This window comes from Globicephala melas, chromosome 12 (assembly GCF_963455315.2).
Source record: "Globicephala melas chromosome 12, mGloMel1.2, whole genome shotgun sequence".
Taxonomy (NCBI): domain Eukaryota; kingdom Metazoa; phylum Chordata; class Mammalia; order Artiodactyla; family Delphinidae; genus Globicephala; species Globicephala melas.
Window position 1 is genome coordinate 30,983,876 of NC_083325.1, and position 19,065 is coordinate 31,002,940.

The 19,065-nt window shown below is 43.3% G+C and overlaps 1 protein-coding gene across 4 annotated transcripts in view; it reads right to left on the reverse strand.

Moving 5' to 3' along the window:
* ANXA4 (annexin A4) overlaps positions 1-19,065 on the reverse strand; it is a 70,330-nt gene that overhangs the window by 29,499 nt on the left and 21,766 nt on the right. For all 4 annotated transcript variants that reach the window (XM_060309615.2, XM_060309614.2, XM_060309617.2 and 1 more), the window contains exons 2-4: positions 12,563-12,615; positions 5,995-6,082; positions 1,310-1,404 (exon numbers count right to left, since the gene is read on the reverse strand). In XM_060309615.2, the coding sequence (XP_060165598.1) occupies positions 1,310-1,404; positions 5,995-6,082; positions 12,563-12,565 (186 nt within the window). In that variant the 5' untranslated portion in view covers positions 12,566-12,615. The remainder of the gene's footprint in view (positions 1-1,309; positions 1,405-5,994; positions 6,083-12,562; positions 12,616-19,065) is intronic.

The window sequence follows — 19,065 nt, forward strand, 5'->3', positions numbered from 1 at the left end:
GATAGGGAGTTGATTTGGTTTCAAGTTCCAATCTCAGATTCTCACAAACCTGAGTCTGCAACACTATATTTCAATCTATTGTGCATATTTTTATGTTACATCCACACGTATCAAATAGATGAATGAACAAATAAATTAGCGTTCAGTCACTCCATTAAGGTTGGTCATCTAAACAAACTGCTGTCAGATCAGCTTAGTTCTGAAGCTGAATAATCAACCCCAAATGTGTGGCAATACTTTGTCTCTAGCTCACACATCTCATGCATGTTCATTAAATTTCCTTGGGGATGGAGAAGAGCTTAAAATGCCCAGAAGGTACTCTGAGCAATCTGAGGGAGGAATCCCATTGGTGCCCAGCCAAGGTTTGCATATAGATGCTCCCGGGAAGAGCTGAGCCAGCCGTGCCCCACCCAGCAGCTTAATGCCTGCCTTTGAGAGGCAGCCCGTCTGACTAGCTTTTATAAAATTATCCAAGAATAGAAATACTTATCATGGAGTTAACAGCACTCTGAGACCTGGAAGCACTCATTGATAACATTACCTCAATAAAAAGATTCTCTAATCACACAGATGGGCTTCCAGTGATGTGGAAAGATTGGGTCAATGACCCTGGTAAGTAAGCTGTTGAAAACGAGACTGAGACAGGGTTGCTCAGGGGTGTGGAATTCAGAGAGGAAGGGGAAAACATGGTGAGTGAACCGCCTTTGAATGCATAAGCCACTAAAATACACACACACACACACACACACACAGAGCCCCATTCTAGAACTGGAGGGGGTGGCTCTCAATTAAGGATCATTCAAAGGAATGAATATATACTACAAAGGGGTTTATGTAGAAGAGTTGGATAGACCCTAAATCCTCGGAGAGCCTGTTTAGAACAAACTGGATTTAAACATTTTAGTCAGTTTGGAGGATCTTCATTAGCACGTGGCCTAAAGGAAAGACCAAGGGAAGCAACACTGAAATCTGTGCCCTGCCCAGTGCTCCAAAGGGTAGGGGGCTGAGTCCATTCCACAACCAAGTCCCTGAAAGGACTTGTGGGGGAAGAGACTAAACTTAGCCTTGAATTTTGTGAATCAAGAGCTCCCTGAAATCACTTCTGGCTATGGACAGTGGAGGAACTCTTGAACGTGTTGAAAGTGTTTTTTGTTTTTTGTTTTTTGTTTTTTCCAAGAACATCTTTACACAAGGCAAAGGATCCATCTTTTAAAAACCAAGGGCCACTACTTCAGGATTCAAGAAGGAAGGGGCCCCTGCTCCCTTACTGCTGACAGGTCCCTTGTCAAGCCAGAGAGCTGCTACCTACCCTGCCGATGGTGGTCTTGTAGGCCGTCCTGATTTCCTGGCGCTGGGCCGTGTTGCGATAGGCCAGGACGTTGATGATGGCATCTTCATCCGTGCCTGGTGAGGAGCGGAGACAGGGAGTGAGTGTGATTTGAGAGAGGAATGAGACAATGGGTTCCTCTGCGGACACTGGTGTAACCCAAACACACGCAGAGAGCTTTCTAAGAAAAGAAGTTCTTGTTCAGAGGGTTTGTCTATTTTGGTGGGAAAACAGACACTAGATTAGAGTCTCGGTCTCTCCTTTCATTAGCTATTTTTTTTTTTAACATCTTTATTGGAGTATAGTTGCTTTACAATGGTGTGTTAGTTTCTGCTGTATAACAAAGTGAATCAGCTATACATATACATACATCCCCATATCCCCTCCCTCTTGAGCCTCCCTCCCACCCTCCCTATCCCACCCCTCTAGGTGGTCGCAAAGCACCGAGCTGATCTCCCTGTGCTGTGCAGCTGCTTCCCACTAGCTATCCATTTTACATTTGGTAGTGTATATATGTCCATGACACTCTCTCACTTCATCCCAGCTTACCCTTCCCCCTCCCCATGTCCTCAAGTCTATTCTCTATATGTGCGTCTTCATTTCTGTCCTGCCCCTAGGTTCTTCAGAACCTTTTTTTTTTTTTTTAGATTCCATATATATGTGTTAGCATACGGTATTTGTTTTTCTCTTTCTGACTTACTTCACTCTGTATGACAGACTCTAGGTCCATCCACCTCACTACAAATAACCCAATTTCGTTTCTTTTTATGGCTGAGTAATATTCCATTGTATATATGTGCCACTAAATGAAAGAGTTAACTTCTCTGAGCATTAGTTTCCTTATCTATGAATGTGAGTGATCATTGTACTTTCCCTCTTTAGATCGCCCATATTTATCTTCCACGTTCTTGCCTTTCTCTCCTCACTTTTATCTCTTTATCGTCTCCTCTGAGTTTCAAAACAGTTCAAACCTGTCTTTTAATTCATGATTTGGCACTTCACAGGGTTTAAATTGGCTGCTCATTGTATCCACTGCGTTTTAAGATCTGTATTTGTGTTTTTCTTTTCTAAGCTCTCTTTCCTGATCTCTGATCAGGAAACTTTTTATAACTACCCATGAATTCCCATGATGCAATATCCTACCAAAACTTTCACTATGAGTTACAGTTTTTAAAAAAATATTTTTAAAAGATTATCTTTGCTCTTTTTAAAAAATTTATTTGGCTGTGTCGGGTCTTAGCTGCAGCATGCAGGATCTTTGTTGAGGCATGTGGGATCTACTGTTGTGGTGCGAGGGCTCTTCATTGTGGTGCATGGGCTTCTCTCTAGTTGTGGTGTGCGGGCTCTAGAGCGCATGGGCTCAGAAGTTGTGGCACGCGGGCTAATTTGTCCAGCAGCATGTGGGATCTTAGTTCCCCGACCAGGGATCGAACCCGCATCCCCTGAATTGGAAGGCAGATTCTTAACCACTGGACCATGAGGGAAGTCCCTGAATTACAAATTTAAAATATCTTAAATTTTGTTTGCCTGTTTCTTGCAGCAGCTTTTACAGGCGACTTTCACAGCTGGATGTTCATGTATGCTGGGTGAGTTTTCCATTTTCCCATATACTGTATGGGAAGATGTGATGAGTTATAGGGGAGTCTATTGAAATATTTCAGGAAGAAATAAAAAAATGTATAGATTTACGAGTTATTCTTTGCAAAATTAGAGATCTAGAAAAATGTGAGGTGTACGGAGGAAGCTATAGAGGTTTTTTTTTGTTTTTTGGGGTATTTTTATTTATGGCTGCATTGGGTCTTTGTTGCTGTGTGCGGGCTTTCTCTAGTTGTGGCAAGCAGGGGCTACTCTTTGTTGCGGTGCACGGGCTTCTCACTGCAGTGGCTTCTCTTGTTACGGAGCATGGGCTCTAGGCGCACGGGCTTCAGCAGTTATGGCACGTGGGCTCGGTAGTTGTGGCTCGCCGGCTTAGTTGCTCTGCGGCATGTGGGATCTTCCCAGACCAGGGCTCAAACCCGTGTCCCCCACATTGGCAGGTGGACTCCCAGCCACTGCGCCATCAGGGAAGCCCGCTATAGAGTTTTAAGTTTACATAACTTAGTGACCTACTCTGTTCTCTCGGGGGGGGGGGGGAAAGAAAGAGGGTAATAGATACAACCATCCTTTTTCCAGGAGCACTCTCAGCTGGTGGGAGAAGGTTCATTGCCTTTTGCTTTTTTAACCAGTTTCTGTGAAAGGCACCACCACTCTTCCGGTCTGTCAGGCTTGAACCCTCAAAATAGCTTTGATTATTTTACCTGCTCTCTTCCTTCACATTCAGATTTCCTGTCAAGTCATGCAAACTCTAGCTCTAAGACCCTTTTTGTATCTGTCCCCTCTTTTTAATTCCTATGACAACCACTCCAGTTCAGGGTTTCTTCTTAGACAACTTAAAGTCTGCTAAGTAGTAGTCTCACTTCCTAATTGGTCTTTCCAACGTCTTGCCAGATTCATCTTCCTAAAACGACAAACTCTCACAGTGTCCCTCCCCTGCTCAGGATACACGATGGCTCCCCACCATTTGCTGGATTTACTATCTGCACTGCTGTCTGGCATTTGGGACTCTCCACCATACCCCATTCACTATTGTAAATATCCACATAAAAAGCTACAGGCAGCCAAATCCAGAGACTTAGCTCCTGAATTCCTGTACTTGACCCAACTACACTGCACTCCTTTCTCCTGACCTCCTTCATTACCAGTCTATGGGCTTAGGTCTCCCTAACCCCCTCCATCTAGCATCCTGATTCTGGCATTTGTTGTTTCCTGGACAATGCCTCTGGGTCATCCTCCCATGTCAGTAGCATCCTCAGGACCCGTCCCATGGTACCTGCCTTCCCAGAAGTCACCTAAAAAGTCAGCTCCTGCTCTGTAAGTACATCCTGCTGCAAGCCACGTATTTACATGGCCTGCAGCTAAGTGCCTCAGCTAAAATGCAAAACAGGGCAATGCTCACACTCATCCCATGCCTTTGCTCACACTGTTCCGTTCACCTGAAACCCATTCTCTCTTATCTATTTATTTACTTACTGAATAAATTTAACTCCTCTCCCAAGGCCCATCTCAATTTCTACATCCTCCAAGAAGTGTTGCCTGATGCTCTCAAATGACATGTGACCTCTCTGACTCCTAATGGGATCTTACTTGTGCCCCTCCCGTCGCTATCATATTATGAACCGATCATGTTTCTGCGCATGCCTTGGCTGCCTAGCATCCGTGGACGACTGAACCACAGGACTAGGTTTATAGTCCTTGTCTCCTCTAACCTTCACTGGCCCACACAGCGAGCACTGAAAATGGTTTGTTGTATCCAATGCCTCCTGACTCTGAGAATTCCGAATGCCATGTGGTCTACGTTCTGAATTATGGTGTTCTTGCTATCCACCAAAGAATTAGGATACCCCTGAAAAAAAGGGCGGGCCGAGTACCTTTTCCATTTTATTTATAAAAAGGGAAAATGATAGATTCAGGGTAATGTCCTGTTCAGAGGTGGGCGGCAGCACAGCGCAGTGGCTTGAGTTCCGGCTCTGGAGTCGGACTGCCTGGAATTGCCTAGAATCCTGACACGTACAACCCCAGACACCTCGGGCAAGTTAGCTCATCTCCCTAAACCTCAACTTTCTCATTAGTTAAACAAGCTGCTGTCAGAATTAACACATAATCTATGTAACACATTGTGCCTGACACACAGTAGAGCTTAATAAATGCTCATTATTATTGTTCCTGTTAGTAGCATTGGGGCTAAGGTGAATTCTTCTTGGATAGAAAAACTGGGAAATAATGCCTCATGGTCAAACGTTTTTATCCAAATCTTGAGGAGATTCTAAATGGCAGCTATGAAACAGAGAGCACTTCTCTGGCCAAATGTCCACTCAGGCAAGTTTGGAGGCAGGGTCTAAGTCAGCATGGCCTGCAGTGCCCGGGCATGGCTGTGCCCACCCAGTGGGAAGCCTTTGCCCACGGGAGCTACCAGAGGGTGGTGCACTGGAAGACAAGCCCTTCTGGTCACGTACGCACAGCCTTCTCACCTAAAATCCCACATGCTACACGGGGGTACTGGCCTAGCTGTGCGTATTACAGCAGCAACAGGCGGGGGGCTGACTCAAGGGAAAGAACATGGACTTAGAGCTGGCAGGCTCTGCTGAGTGTGACTCATGACTCAGTTCCACTTACTCTGTGTCTTCCTATGTTACTTCTCTGAGTCTCAGTTTCACATCTGTAAAATGGGGCGAAAATAACAATAGGACCAGCTGCTTTCACTACATCACAGGATTGTCGCACGTATTCGTTCAGATAATGTTTGTCAAAGTGCTTTGTAAACCTTCTGGCACGACATGCATACGTGGGTTAACTGGAAAACAAATACATTTCTCAAATCTGATATATAGATTCATAATACCGGAATGTAAAACAGATTTAAATTATCAGGGAGGTCCAGAATGAGTTCATAACATTTAAAATTCTTAGTAAAAAACCCTCCTGTCTAGTTTGCCTTGAAAAGTCAACTTGTTCCCATTGTGTTTTCTTAGCCTGAGACGTACTCACAGTTGCCTGTGGACACAACACCCTCTGGGTGACTCTGTCATGCACAGCACATGAGGGGTGTTTACCTCCAGTGGGACACTTACCGAGACCTTTCATGGCCTTCCTCAGGGTCTGGGCATCTTCAGTGGCACTGAAGCCTGAAGCAGCTTTGACGGTGCCTCCCTTGGCTGCCTGAGTGCACAGAGAAAGATGGTGACTGAGAGGCACTTCTCACCAGCATGGCGCCATCTCACACAGCAAGTTTGCTGAGCACCCACCATGGGCCAGACACTCTTCCAGGTGCTGGGACACGGCAGTGACTGTGGGAGATGAGGCTCTTGCTCCCCTGGAGCTGATGTTCAAGTTCAGCAGGAAGCAGACAGTAAACGAGCCAACAAACAAATATTCCACCAGGCGGCCGGTGGTGAGAAGGGCTACAGGGCAGACAGAGAGGTCCTGGAGGGGCTGCTCTGAGGAGTGACATTCAGGCTGAGGTCTGAGTGACAGGAAACAGCTGACTGTGCAAAGATCAGGGGAAAGTGTTACAGGTAGAGGAAACAGCTGAGACAAAGGCACTGAGGCTGGAGCTGCCTTCTGGGGGAGGAGTGGGACAGAGGCCAGTGTGGCTTGAGTTGGTGGGCAAGCTGGGGAGTGGTAAGATAAGTTACACCGTTACCTACAAAGTAATCTTGTCTCCCCTGAAAGGGGAAAATCAAACCTGAATTCAGTCAAGCCTCTAAGGCCAAATACCAATTTATGGTAAATAGGAGAAAGAGGAAAGAGGAAAATGTTAACCCACCCCACAGGGCTGTAATCAGCACAATCCAGACTGTGAGAAACACTACTTGATGGACGATCTAGTTTCTTCAACAAATAAACTGCAAGGAGAATTAGAAAAGAGAGAGATGGAGGGACTTCCCTGGTGGCGCAGTGGTTAAGAATCCGCCTGTCAATGCAGGGGACACGGGTTCGAGTCCTGGTCCGGGAAGATCCTACATGCCGCGGAGCAACTCAGCCCGTGTGCCACAACTACTGAGCCTGCGCTCTGGGGCCCACGAGCCACAACTACTGAGCGCACGTGCCACAACTACTGAAGCCCATGCGCCTAGAGCCCGTGCTCTGCAACAAGAGAAGCCACTGCAATGAGAAGCCCGCGCACCGCAACGAAGAGTAGCCCCCGCTCGCCGCAACTAGAGAAAGCCCGCGCGCAGCAATGAAGACCCAATGCAGCCAAAAATAAATAAATTAAATTAAATAATTTCTTTTAAAAAAAAGAGAGAGAGAGAGATGGAGGGGAAATATAGCTTAAAAGAGATTAAAAATGCACATCAATAATCATAATGGGTGAACTTATTGGGATCCTGAATCAAACACTAAAAAAAAATGACATTTATGAGACAGCTGGACATTGAACACTGACTTGATATTCGATGCCATTAAGCAACTAGTGTTAACGGTTTTAGGTATGATAATGGTATTGTGGTTATATTTTATTTTTTTAAGAGTTTGAATCTTATACACACTGAAAGAATTTATAGATGAGAGGATAAGATGTCTAGAATTTGCTTCAAAATAACGGGTTGGGGGAAGTAAGTGGAGGTAAAGAAGAAACAAGGCTGACCATGAGTTAATAATTACTGAGTTATTATTATGTAATATAATAGTTACTGACCATGAGTTAATAATAATTATAAGTACAAAGGGGTTCTTTTTAATATTTGGTCTACTTTTGTATGTGTTCACCTTTTTCCATAATAAAAACTTTAAAAATGAAAAAGAAAGAAAATCAGAGAGGTTTCAAGGGCAGAACAAGAACCTTCACAAGCCAGTGAGGAGTTTCTGTTTTATTCTAAATGCAGTAGGAGGCACTGGCAGGTTTTCAGCAAAGGGATGGACGAGATGATCTGATTTACATGTTAAAAAGATCACTTGGGCTGCTGTAGGGAGATACAGAGACTAGTTGAGAATCTGGGCCATGATCCAGGGATATGATGGTAGACGAGGGTGAAACAGTAAAAATGGAAAGAGACAGACAGACTCAGCACATGTTTTGGAGCAAAGGCGGCAGAACTTGCCAATGGACTGATGTGGGAGGTGAGGAAAGAAAAGAAGCAAGTGTAACTCTAAATCTTTTTCCCTGAGCAGCCAAGCAGAGAGTGGCATCCTCTACCCAGATGGGGAATGCTGGAGGACTACCAGATTTGGGATGGCAGTGGGGAGTGGGATTTAGAAGTCCTATTTTCAGAATGTTAAGTTTGGGATGTCCATTAAACATCCAAGTGGAGTTGTCAAAAGGATGGTTGGTTATACAACGTAAATCTAGAGGGCAAGTCTAGAGTAATAAATTCAGGACACATCAGCGTTTGGATGGTATTGGACAAAATGACCTAGGGAGAAAGTGAAGAACAGGGGTCCTAGGACAAGCCTGGGCCTCTCCAGCAGAGAAGGACCGGAATGGATAACCAAGAAGGACTGGTCCTTGATGTATAAAGAAAACCAGGACTGTGTGTTGTCCAGAGGCTGAGGAAGGAGGAAGATGTCAGTGCCTGCTAAGGTAGGTGTGAGTAGAGGACACAGAAGGGATGGTCAGATTGGGCAACACGGAAGGTCCTGGTGATCCTGACAAAGGCTTCTGCAGTGGAATGGAGGGGACAGAAGCCTGACCAAGTGGCAGAGGGAAGGATGGGAAGTCACGAGGAGGAGACGGCAGTCTAGACACTGGAGATGAGGATTAGCATCACCGGAAACGACCAGCATGCCTTAAAGTGAGAAATACTCTGATGCATACAAGGGACAAAAAGTTAGTGAATCTGGGCTTCCCTGGTGGCGCAGTGGCTGAGAGTCCGCCTGCCGATGCAGGGGACACGGGTTCGTGCCCCGGTCCGGGAAGATCCCACATGCCGCAGAGCGGCTGGGCCCGTGAGCCATGGCCGCTGAGCCTGCGCGTCCGGAGCCTGTGCTCTGCAGCGGGAGAGACCACAACAGTGAGAGGCCCGCGTAACACAAAAAAGCAAAAAACCAAACCAAACAAACAAAAAAAAAGTTAGTGAATCAGACCCTCTGCATATACAGACTATAAATTAAAAACATCAACAAGTAAAACATGGGTTAGTAACCAGTAGGTACCATTCAGTTGACTTATGATTTAGAGATAATGTACTGATTAAGATCGAGGTGCCCTGAGTATTTCTAATTATTTACTAATTTATTAATATTATTTATGTACGTGAGGCAGCAAAGAGAAACATAATTCAATACAAAAGATAAATAAATAGATGAAGAAGTTCAGTGACAGGCCACAAAGCATAGAAAATTACAGTAAAGAAGGGGGTAGAAAGGAAACGGAAACAGAGACCTTAAAGGCCTGTGTAATTATTCGACATGAGCCACAGATTTCTCTGTCTAGAAGCCAAACAAGAGGAAACTGTAATCAATAATGAGATTCACAGTGTCCATAAAAGGCAAAGAGATCAATTGCACCGAATTGCATCCCCAAAGAAAGATATGTTGAAGTCCTAACCCCCAGTACCTCAGAATGTGCCCTTGTTTGGAAATACTGTGATTACAATGAATTAATTAATTGTAATTAATTAAAGCAAGATGAGGAAGCCGCTAATTCAACATGACTGGTGTCCTTAGAAAACAGCACGTGAAGACAAAGACACTCAGGGAGAACACCACATGATAATGTGTTGTTGACTCCAATGTCTGCCAAAAAATGCCTAAGATTGCTAGCAAACCACCAGAAGCTAGAAAGAGACAAGGAAGAATTCCCCTACGGATTTCAGAGGGACCATGGCCCTGCCAACATCTTGATTTTGGATTTCTAGCCTCCAGAAATACAAGACAACATATTTCTGTTATTTTAAACCACCCAGTTTGCGGTGCTTTGTTACGGCAGCCTCAGGAAATTCATGCAGGCATTCTACTTGTTTTCTTCTACTGTATATCTGTAGTAATAAGCAAGCTGTGATTTGCTGTCAGAATTTCAAATGGCCTAGCTCAGCCCTTGACCCCTCCAAGACAGCTGTCTGAGTCAAATGTCTCCCAATGTTCTTCTGGAACTCCAGTGTTGAAAAAATTTTGGATGGTACTTAAACACTGCATTTGACTTTTAAAGCAAATTGCATTGCTGAGGGACACTAGTATGGGATTAAAATTAATATCTAACAAGATGAATCGATAGAGACATGTGCAAAGATAATACAGCTTATCTATCAGCATCTTTTTTCCAGAACAAGATAAGCCCGGAAAATTGGTTCCTGTTAGCTCTAAAGTATCCATATCGACTAAATTCCAGGGAATAATGTATCATTATCTGTTCCAGGAAGGCAGGGGATTCCACCCCAGGAAGGCTTCTTGTGGCAGCAGGCAAAGGAAACAGGCAGAGGATGTAGGGAAGAATGATGAAAACAAATAGCTAGAAATCAGTGATACATCACAATCAATGAAATGTCATTCAGTTATTAAAATAATAAATAATGATGAAGATAAATGTCAAAAGATGGGCATACGATACGATGAAATATTTAGCAATGAAAAGGAACAGAGGAACAAACTGCTGATACAGCATCAGGGATGGATTGCAAAAAATATAATGCTGACAATAAAAGAGCACACGCTCTATGATTCCATTTATAGGATGTTCTCGAACAGGCAAAACTAATCTATGGTGAAAACAATCAGAACAATGGTTCCATTTCTGGAGAGGAGTGGAGAGCAGGGCGGGGACTGATCTGGAAGGGGCATAGAGGAACTTCCTGGAGCGATGAAATGTTCTATCTTGATAAGAGGGGTAGGTCACACGATACATACCTTTGTCAAAACTCATCTACCAGTAACCTTAAGAGCTGTGCATTTCATTGTATGTAAATTATACCTCTAAAACTTTTTGGTAAATATTTGAATACAATGGCTTTTAAAACATATTTTCCTTTTAGAAATGTGTCATATGGTCATTGTAGAGATTTGGAAAAAAAAATTTTTTTTTAAGAATTAAGAAGAAAATCTCGGGGGTAGGGGGAGGGATAAATTAGGGGACTGGGCTTAACATATACAAACTACTATGTATAAAATAGATAACTAACAAGGACCTAATGTATAGCATAGGGAACTATACTCAATATTATGTAATAACCTATAAGGGAAAAGAACCTGAAAAAGAATATATACATAATATATATATAACTGAATTGCTATGCTGTACACCTGAAATTTACATATGGTAAATCAACTATACTTCAATAAAAAATTTTTAAATAATTAAGAAGAAAAATACAACACCCATAACTCCACCATCGAGAGTAAATAATTTTAATATGCTATAAGATGTAAAATAAACGAGTTAGCATAGCAAAGACTAGAGTGAATACATTAACTGTTCTTTACGTTCTTATTACTACTATTTCAAAACCACTGTCATACAAGTAGGGTCTAAAATAAAGTGATGAAAAATAATTGGGAATTACAACATTGTGATTATATTGTATGGTTTTCCTTTCCTTTAAAGAAGCCCTTTATCTGTCCAATAAATAACAGTCATAATGGAAAAACAGGTTCTAGGAGGAAAGATGAGAGCAACTGAGGTAATTTTCCTCAGTGGAAAGCTCACTAAAGGGTCACTTGGTTACTGTCTTCACATGTAGAAAGGCTGCGAGCTTGTTCAGAACAGGAAGAGTGTCCCATTAATTATGGGTCCCCAGAGCCAAAAACCATGCACAAAGTAGGGGCACTGTAAACATCTCTGAATAAATGTTGTACATGTCCAGGGAGAACCCATCAAGAACAAATGGATTTTAAAGGACAGCATAAGAGATTTGGTGCAGACACGAGTAAGCCCTTGACTGTCAGAGATGATGAAGAAAATTCTAGAATGTCTAATGTTAAAAAAAAGACGTTAAGAGTATATTACTCTTTGTTCAGGATAGTTTACACATCCATCTTCCTAAAGGGAAGTGTGTAGAGTTGGCGGAATGTCTAGTTCCTCTCCAAGTATGAGATTCTACTTCTATTATTTCTTCCTAGAAGACCAGGGATCAAGCATCACCTGCCTATTGAGAAGCTTTATTTGGGCAGGAGAAGGAGAGCAGGTGGCCAGCCTCAGGTACAGCCATGTTTGTAGCTGAAAGGCTCAGCTTCCACAGCAGCAGTGAGCTTTATGGAACTCTCAAAGGGATCCAATTCCCTGCCTGTCCCTGAGATCAGGTAACCAAGCTCTGAGGAGTCCAGTCACAGCCAACAGCAGGAGGCAGATGACAAGTGTTTCTTAGCTGATGAGCCTGAAATGATGGGGTTACACAAAGTGTGGACAGCGGTCATCTCCTAGTGGAGGAAGCTGCGGGATTTTGAGTTTTTCCTTTTTATTTGCCTACAATTTCTAAAATGAACATGTAGTGTTTCTGCAGAGAGAAAACTATAACTTGTTTCTGTATCTCAGGAGGTTAGAAGGATTCAAAGGAGTCCCTCTTTGAATTAATTTTCAGGGTCAGGTTACTCACCACCCCTGAAAGAAGTTAAAATGGTGTTTTCGAAAAAAGAAACTGTCTTTCCATTTCCTCGTCCCTCTCCTCTGATGAGCAAACAACTCTTTGTATAAGGCAACAGTCCCTGAGTACACATCCTGTACCTGTCTGCAGCTGGCACCAGGGAGGGTGAGGCACGTCTCCAACTTACCATGACTTTTACTATGTCAGGATCAGAGTTCAGTCAGCCAAGCAGAAGTTTCTCTGTGATAAAAGCAGAAGGGACATTACTGTGATAAGAGAAGTGTCATTAAAATCATTAATCAGGATGACGTACAATTTGCACAAAGTTAAGGCACAGGGAAATAACACCCAATTTCATCAAAAGGCCAGCTACTGATTAGCCAAAGAGACAAGGGCCAGGCTAATCATTAGAGAGAAACTGTGCTAAGGGGCGAGTTAATTACGCCAACAAAATACTGTCCTACCTGCTCTTCTGTTTGGAGATAACACATTACAGAAATGATTCCTCTTGCTTAGTTAGGGTGAGGTACATTGCTTGTACTCAAGCCAAACCTAGATTCTGAACTGGAAGCTCTAGTGGATCAGAAGAGGTGCCTCTCGGAGAGAAAAGAGAATCCGACTGCAACAGGGAAAGCACTGCACTCCAGCCTTTACCCTAAATGAGGGAGTGTGTGTGTGTGCGCACGCGCATTTGTGTATAATGACAGGCCACTGGCCCAACCAACATTAGACTTTTCATTTCCCAATGACCACTTTCACTGCCACCATCTCAGGACTTAAAGGTGCTTCCTCCCTTTAAGCTGCAGCCTTACACGCTCAGTTTGGCCCTTAGTTCTCTTCAACACCCCCTCCTTCAGCAAGAAGCCGGGAGCCATCACTCATTTATTCAGTCGTTTAGAATGCAAGAAATGTCTTTATTGAAGGCAGGCCTCTGAGGAACAGGCCAACTGGCTTCCTGTTTCCACATCCAGGTCTTATGGAAAAGGTTCCTTTCCTGAGCATTTAGTTAGATGCTTGATACTCAAAGAATCATCCCAGAACCAGAAGCATGGGCATCACGTGGGAGCTTCTTAAAAGTGCAGAATCCCAGGGCTTCCCTGATGGCGCAGTGGTTGAGAATCTGCCTGCTAATGCAGGGGACACAGGTCCGAGCCCTGGTCTGGGAGGATCCCACATGCCGCGGAGCAACTAGGCTCGTGAGCCACAACTACTGAGCCTGCGCGTCTGGAGCCTGTGCTCCGCAACGAGAGAGGCCGTGATAGCGAGAGGCCCGCGCACCGCGATGAAGAGTGGCCCCCGCTCGCCGCAACTAGAGAAAGTCCTGAGAAAGTCCTCGCACAGAAACGAAGACCCAACACAGCCAAAAATAAATAAATAAAAAAGATTTAAAAAATAAATTCAAAAAATTTTTACAAAGTGCAGAATCCCAGGCCGCCACTCCAGACCTACTGCCAAAATATGCGTTTTAACAAGATTCCCTGAATATCTGTCCACACAGTGGTTTGAAAAGCACTGGCCTAGATAACCCTGCCAGGCAGCCCTTTTCAATCATTCTCCCAGAATAACGACATCCTTCTTGCCCCACTTTATCACCAACTGAGTTATGTTTGGCCACGTTCATTCTTCATCTTCCACTTTCTGAGGCTTAGCTCATTCTTCCTTGTTTCCCATCACTCGCTACAGACTTATCTCCTATGACCTAGGGGTCAATCCCTTCCTACGGGGAATGTCCACTGGCTCTGGGGCACAGCCGGAGCAAAGGTGCAGAGGTGGGAATGAGCAGTGGCTTCAGGGACAAGAAGGTGACGAGGCTGCTGGAGCAGAGGGCTCCTTACAGGGAAGGCTCAGAGATACGGGTGGAAAAGCAGGGCCCTGTACAGGACCAAGGGCCCTGTACGTGCACCTGAGGAGTCTGACTTACACTGTAGGAATGGGAAAACAGTGAAAAGGTTTGGGTTTTGCAGAGAAATGATGTAAGACAAAATATACTTCAGCAAGTTACTATACTAGAGGGTAGACTAGAGTCAGAGACAAGGGGTCAGGAAGGCTCGAGGTATTAGTACAGGAACAAAGATCTGCACTAAAACAGAGGCAAAGATCTGGGTAGGATGTGGCCCCTGGAATAGGATATACACATGAGATATTTGGAAGGAAGACTTTATTGGATTTAGTGGCTCCTAAACTATATGGATTTATTCATTCAATCACTAAATATTCATAACACACCTCTATATCCCAGACACTGTTCTAGTTGATAGAGATAATACAGTGAATAAGACAAAGAACCTGCCTTCATGGAGCTTACAATGTACCAGGAAAGACAGACAACAAACAAACAAATGAATACGTAAGACAATTTCAGATACCAGTAAGATGAAGATATAACAGGATAATGGTATAGAAGAGGGATTGGCAAACTTCAGCTCAGGGGCCAAATTCTATTTTTCTACAGTCTACAAGCTAAGAATGGTTTTTTACATTTTCAACAGTTGATCAAAAATCAAAAGAATAATATTTGATGACACATTAACATTATATAAAATTCAAATTTCAGTGGTGGCTTGAGCAAAGCTTTCTGGAAATAGAGAGTCATTATTCAATGAGCTAGAAATGTTTTACTAAAGGAAAAAACTGTATCACACTTGAACGCAGGGTGCTTTTAGCCAGACAATTTATTTTAAAACTTGGACAGCACACAGCATAAGTCCATTTATATAAAGACAGCTGTTGTATATTTATTATTTACTAGTACCAACTGAGTTTCTAAATAGATTTTAGAAATGAATGCAGTAAAAGGCACCCTTTGATTCTTTCATTAGATGTCAGGTAATACGTGTAAAGTGAACCCACACACATGCTTACTAGCACAGTATCTGGCACCTCAATAACTCTTGGCAAGAATGGGGGAAGGAATCGAACACCCCCCTCTCCCAATAGAGGACTGCTGTAGGCCTCTTCTTAATTGCGCAGAATAATCAGCCTCCAGAGGATGAAAGGCCCTTCTACCTGAAACTCCATCCCTAAAAGGCCACCCACACGTCCGCAGGCCTGCAGAGCCAAGGATTCTTTATAGGAATCCTCTTCTGCCTCAACCTCCTTGATTCATTTGCTCTTTCTCTCGGAAGGCCAGCCTACAGTCACATAAACTGACCAGTGTGATCGAGTTCACAACGACTCAGACTTTGTATTGGGGTTGTACAAGCTCCTTTGTGGCTCACAAGGGGGCAAATAATTAGCAACTTGCCTCAGTCTTTACATCTGTGAAATGCAGACACACTCAGTCTTGGGTGTCGCTCAAATGACCTTAAAAGCATCAGGACACTTCAAGATGGAAAGATGAAGGCTGAAGGGACCATATGTTTGCGATGCCTTTTAAAAAAAAAAACTATGGGTTATGCAGTGGGTGGGAAACTGCATCTTCTTTATAATATGGGAACTCCTCACCTAGGGCTCAGGACAGGATTCCTGAAGATTTTAGGACATAGTTTTAGAGCAACTGAAAGAAAGCTAGGAACTAAATGTAAGAGACTTATCCCAATGGCAGTTACATAAGGGAATAATAAGTTATAAATAAGTTCAACCTATTTCAAGTAAGATTACATACACTTTCAGAAATAATTTATGATGAATTCATAAAGAAAAATTAGGTATGTCGAGAACACATCCCTACTGTTTTCCTCTAGTATGTCCAGAAGGATAATAATTACACTACCCTGCATTCTGCCCTATTGTATCACTGCCCGAAATTGGCAAGTCAGGTACTGACTCAAGCATAAAGTTTCTCCTGTCCTTACGGCAGACTGCAGGTATGTGAACAAGGCCCTGACTCCTGGTAATATTTCAGTAGGCCACATAGGCAGCAGTGTGGTGCATTCCTCCCCACTCACCCAGAATTTGGAAAGCAGGCAAATCAGACTCACTAGTGAAATCAGTAAATGATCATCAAAACAAAGATATGCAAACTCATCTCAAGGAGAAAGAATGGCTTCCGAGATGAAGCTAGCTTGCTGAAGGGTATTAAGACATATTTAAAGAAAAATTGTGTCCATCAACAATGCAAGCTCAACCCAAAACCATCAGAGAAGAGTACTTTGAAATATTTATCAAAACCCTGGCCTCAAGAGAGGGTGGCTTGGCCCCACGATCAATGGTTCAGGCGCCCGCCATTTCCCCACCATGAAGATGAATTTTATCCATTTAAAACTCTTTGTTTTGATTCCTCGGGTGCCAAGCAACCTCTGGACTAGAGTTTGGCTTCCCATGTGGACCTGTCTACAAAGCACTGGAGTATGAGGATTTTTGTCTAAGTAACAGTTATATTTCTCAACATAAATAAATTAGCGTGTGCAAGCATATGTGTGATAAGCCTATAAATATGAACCCGTCCCTGAGAGGTGAACCCCTTCCTGATGTGCTAACAAATACAATTTCTCTGGTACTGCTGGATGCGGCACCATGAGGAATTCACCCCAGTACCACATGCTCTCCTCGAGACCCCGACATAACTTGGCAGCCTCCATTCAGATTCATAACATTGACTCACATGCCAGGACAGGCAACCTCCACCTTCATTGTGAAGGGATCTGATGTCCTTGTGACACATTCTTACTGAATCCTTCTCCTCCCTGGAAGATCACGTGTGAGTGAGTCATTCACCATTTTTCTTTGGTACGTGGTTTCATTTTACATCCCACAGGATGACAAATTTAAACATTTAGTCTGTGGATCTGTGGAGTGCGAGTGGGCCCCACCCAGGCACTAAAGGTTTTTAAAACTGTCTATGAAATGGGAACATGAAAGCAACTCTTTTTCCTTGGAACTCAGATTCTTCTAAAGGTAAAGGATGGACTTCCCTGGTGGCACAGTGGGTAAGAAGACTCTGCGCTCCCAATGCAGGGGGCCTGGGTTTGATCCCTGGTCAGGGAACTAGATCTCACATGCATGCCGCAACTAAGAGTTCTCATGGCACAACTAAGGAGTACACGTGCCGCAACTAAGGAGCCTGCCTGCCACAACTAAGACCCGGTGCAACCAAATAAATAAATAAATAATAAAAACAAAGGAAATTTTGTTGCCGGGATGGCGTTTTCATTTTCAAACATTTAATCCAAGGCAAAGTGTGCAAGCTAAATGAATGGAAAGTTGGAAACTTATTTGTTAAGCAATTACAGGGAAGAATCTATTCCAACCCATCATCTGGCAAGTAACTTATTAACAGTCTTTTGTCCAAATTTTAGCCACTTATTCATAGCATTGTTGGAAACAGTAATAATAATTTCAATCCACAAATAATTAAAAAACACAGGTTTTACATATAATTTAAAACATCCCCACTCCTTCTCTACCATTCCTACATCATGCCAAAGTCTACTAAAGTTTTCTACTCTGATTCCTTTGTCCAAAAGGCAGGGAGAAGGAGGGAAGGAACATTTATTAAACACTCCTCTACATGATCTTAATCTACCCAGTAACCTTTGGAATCATGATATTATCTCCACTTTACAAACCAACTGGGTGATATAATAATGAAAGCTGGCTATGGTGAGTTCTATATTGTATCAAGAGATAAGATTAGAAAAATAAAAAGAGCAATGAGGTGGCTTTAATGATTGCTGGAGAGCTGGTTGGGCCCTGCACTCTTAGTTCAATGCTTGCTTTGCTACATGTCCTTTCTACTTCACATAATATCTCAGTGTCCCCTCCCCAGGCACAAGCTTCAAGCAGGGCACAAATCAACGCATATTCTAATAAATTTTATAAGTGTTTCTCTGGGTACTGCATTCAGCTTCCATAATATAAGGCTTCAAATTTTCCTAAGTAATTTTCTTTCATTATCTGAGTGACTCCAAATGCTACCCGTGGACTGGAGATCTTTGGAATTCTGGTTGGCTGTTTTTTTTGTTGGTGGTGGTGTTTTTAAATTATTCTGCCTTTTAACTGCAGACAAACTTCCCCGTGTCCTCTCAGGCTAGTGACCGTAGAAACAAGAAGCTGATGCACTGGTAACACCAATTATTGCTCTCAATCATGGAACTGATAGGATAGTTTCACTGATGTTTCACGCTCATTCATTCAACAAATATGATCTGAATGCCTGCCCCAGGCTAGGTACCATGCTAGGTGCTAAAAGGCACACCTTCATCACCCCGTCTATTCCCTTCATACAGAAAATTATCCCCTGTGCCTTGTCTGTTCAAGAGTAGTCTATGAGTAAAAAAAATCCTGCAGGTGGTTGGCGAGAACTCTGCTGAACTTCCTTCCCATTGCAAGGACTCTACAACCTTTCTGAAGGCTCATCTCCTAGCCTTTAATCTCCTCCTTCTGGTCCTGGGGCTCACTCCACCGTGCGACAACCTCTGCCACTGCTCAGCATCGGGAATACTAGCCTTGTATTCCTTGTCATGTGTGCTGGAGCTGGAGGGACTTTATTTTTTTTTATTTTTTATTTTTTTTGGGGGGGGGACTTCATTTTTAAATAAATATTTATTGACCATTTAGTTATACTGTGCGCCTGGGTCCTTTATCAATACCCTATCTTTTCGCCTTCTCATTGTACAGTGAACTGGGCATGATAACTTAAATTTTAGAAAAGTGAAGCATGATGCCCAAAGTCACTCATGTAGCGGGTGGTAGGAGCTGTGTTTTCAGTCACAGCCGTGACCCTAGAGACCTTTATACTATACCACGTTA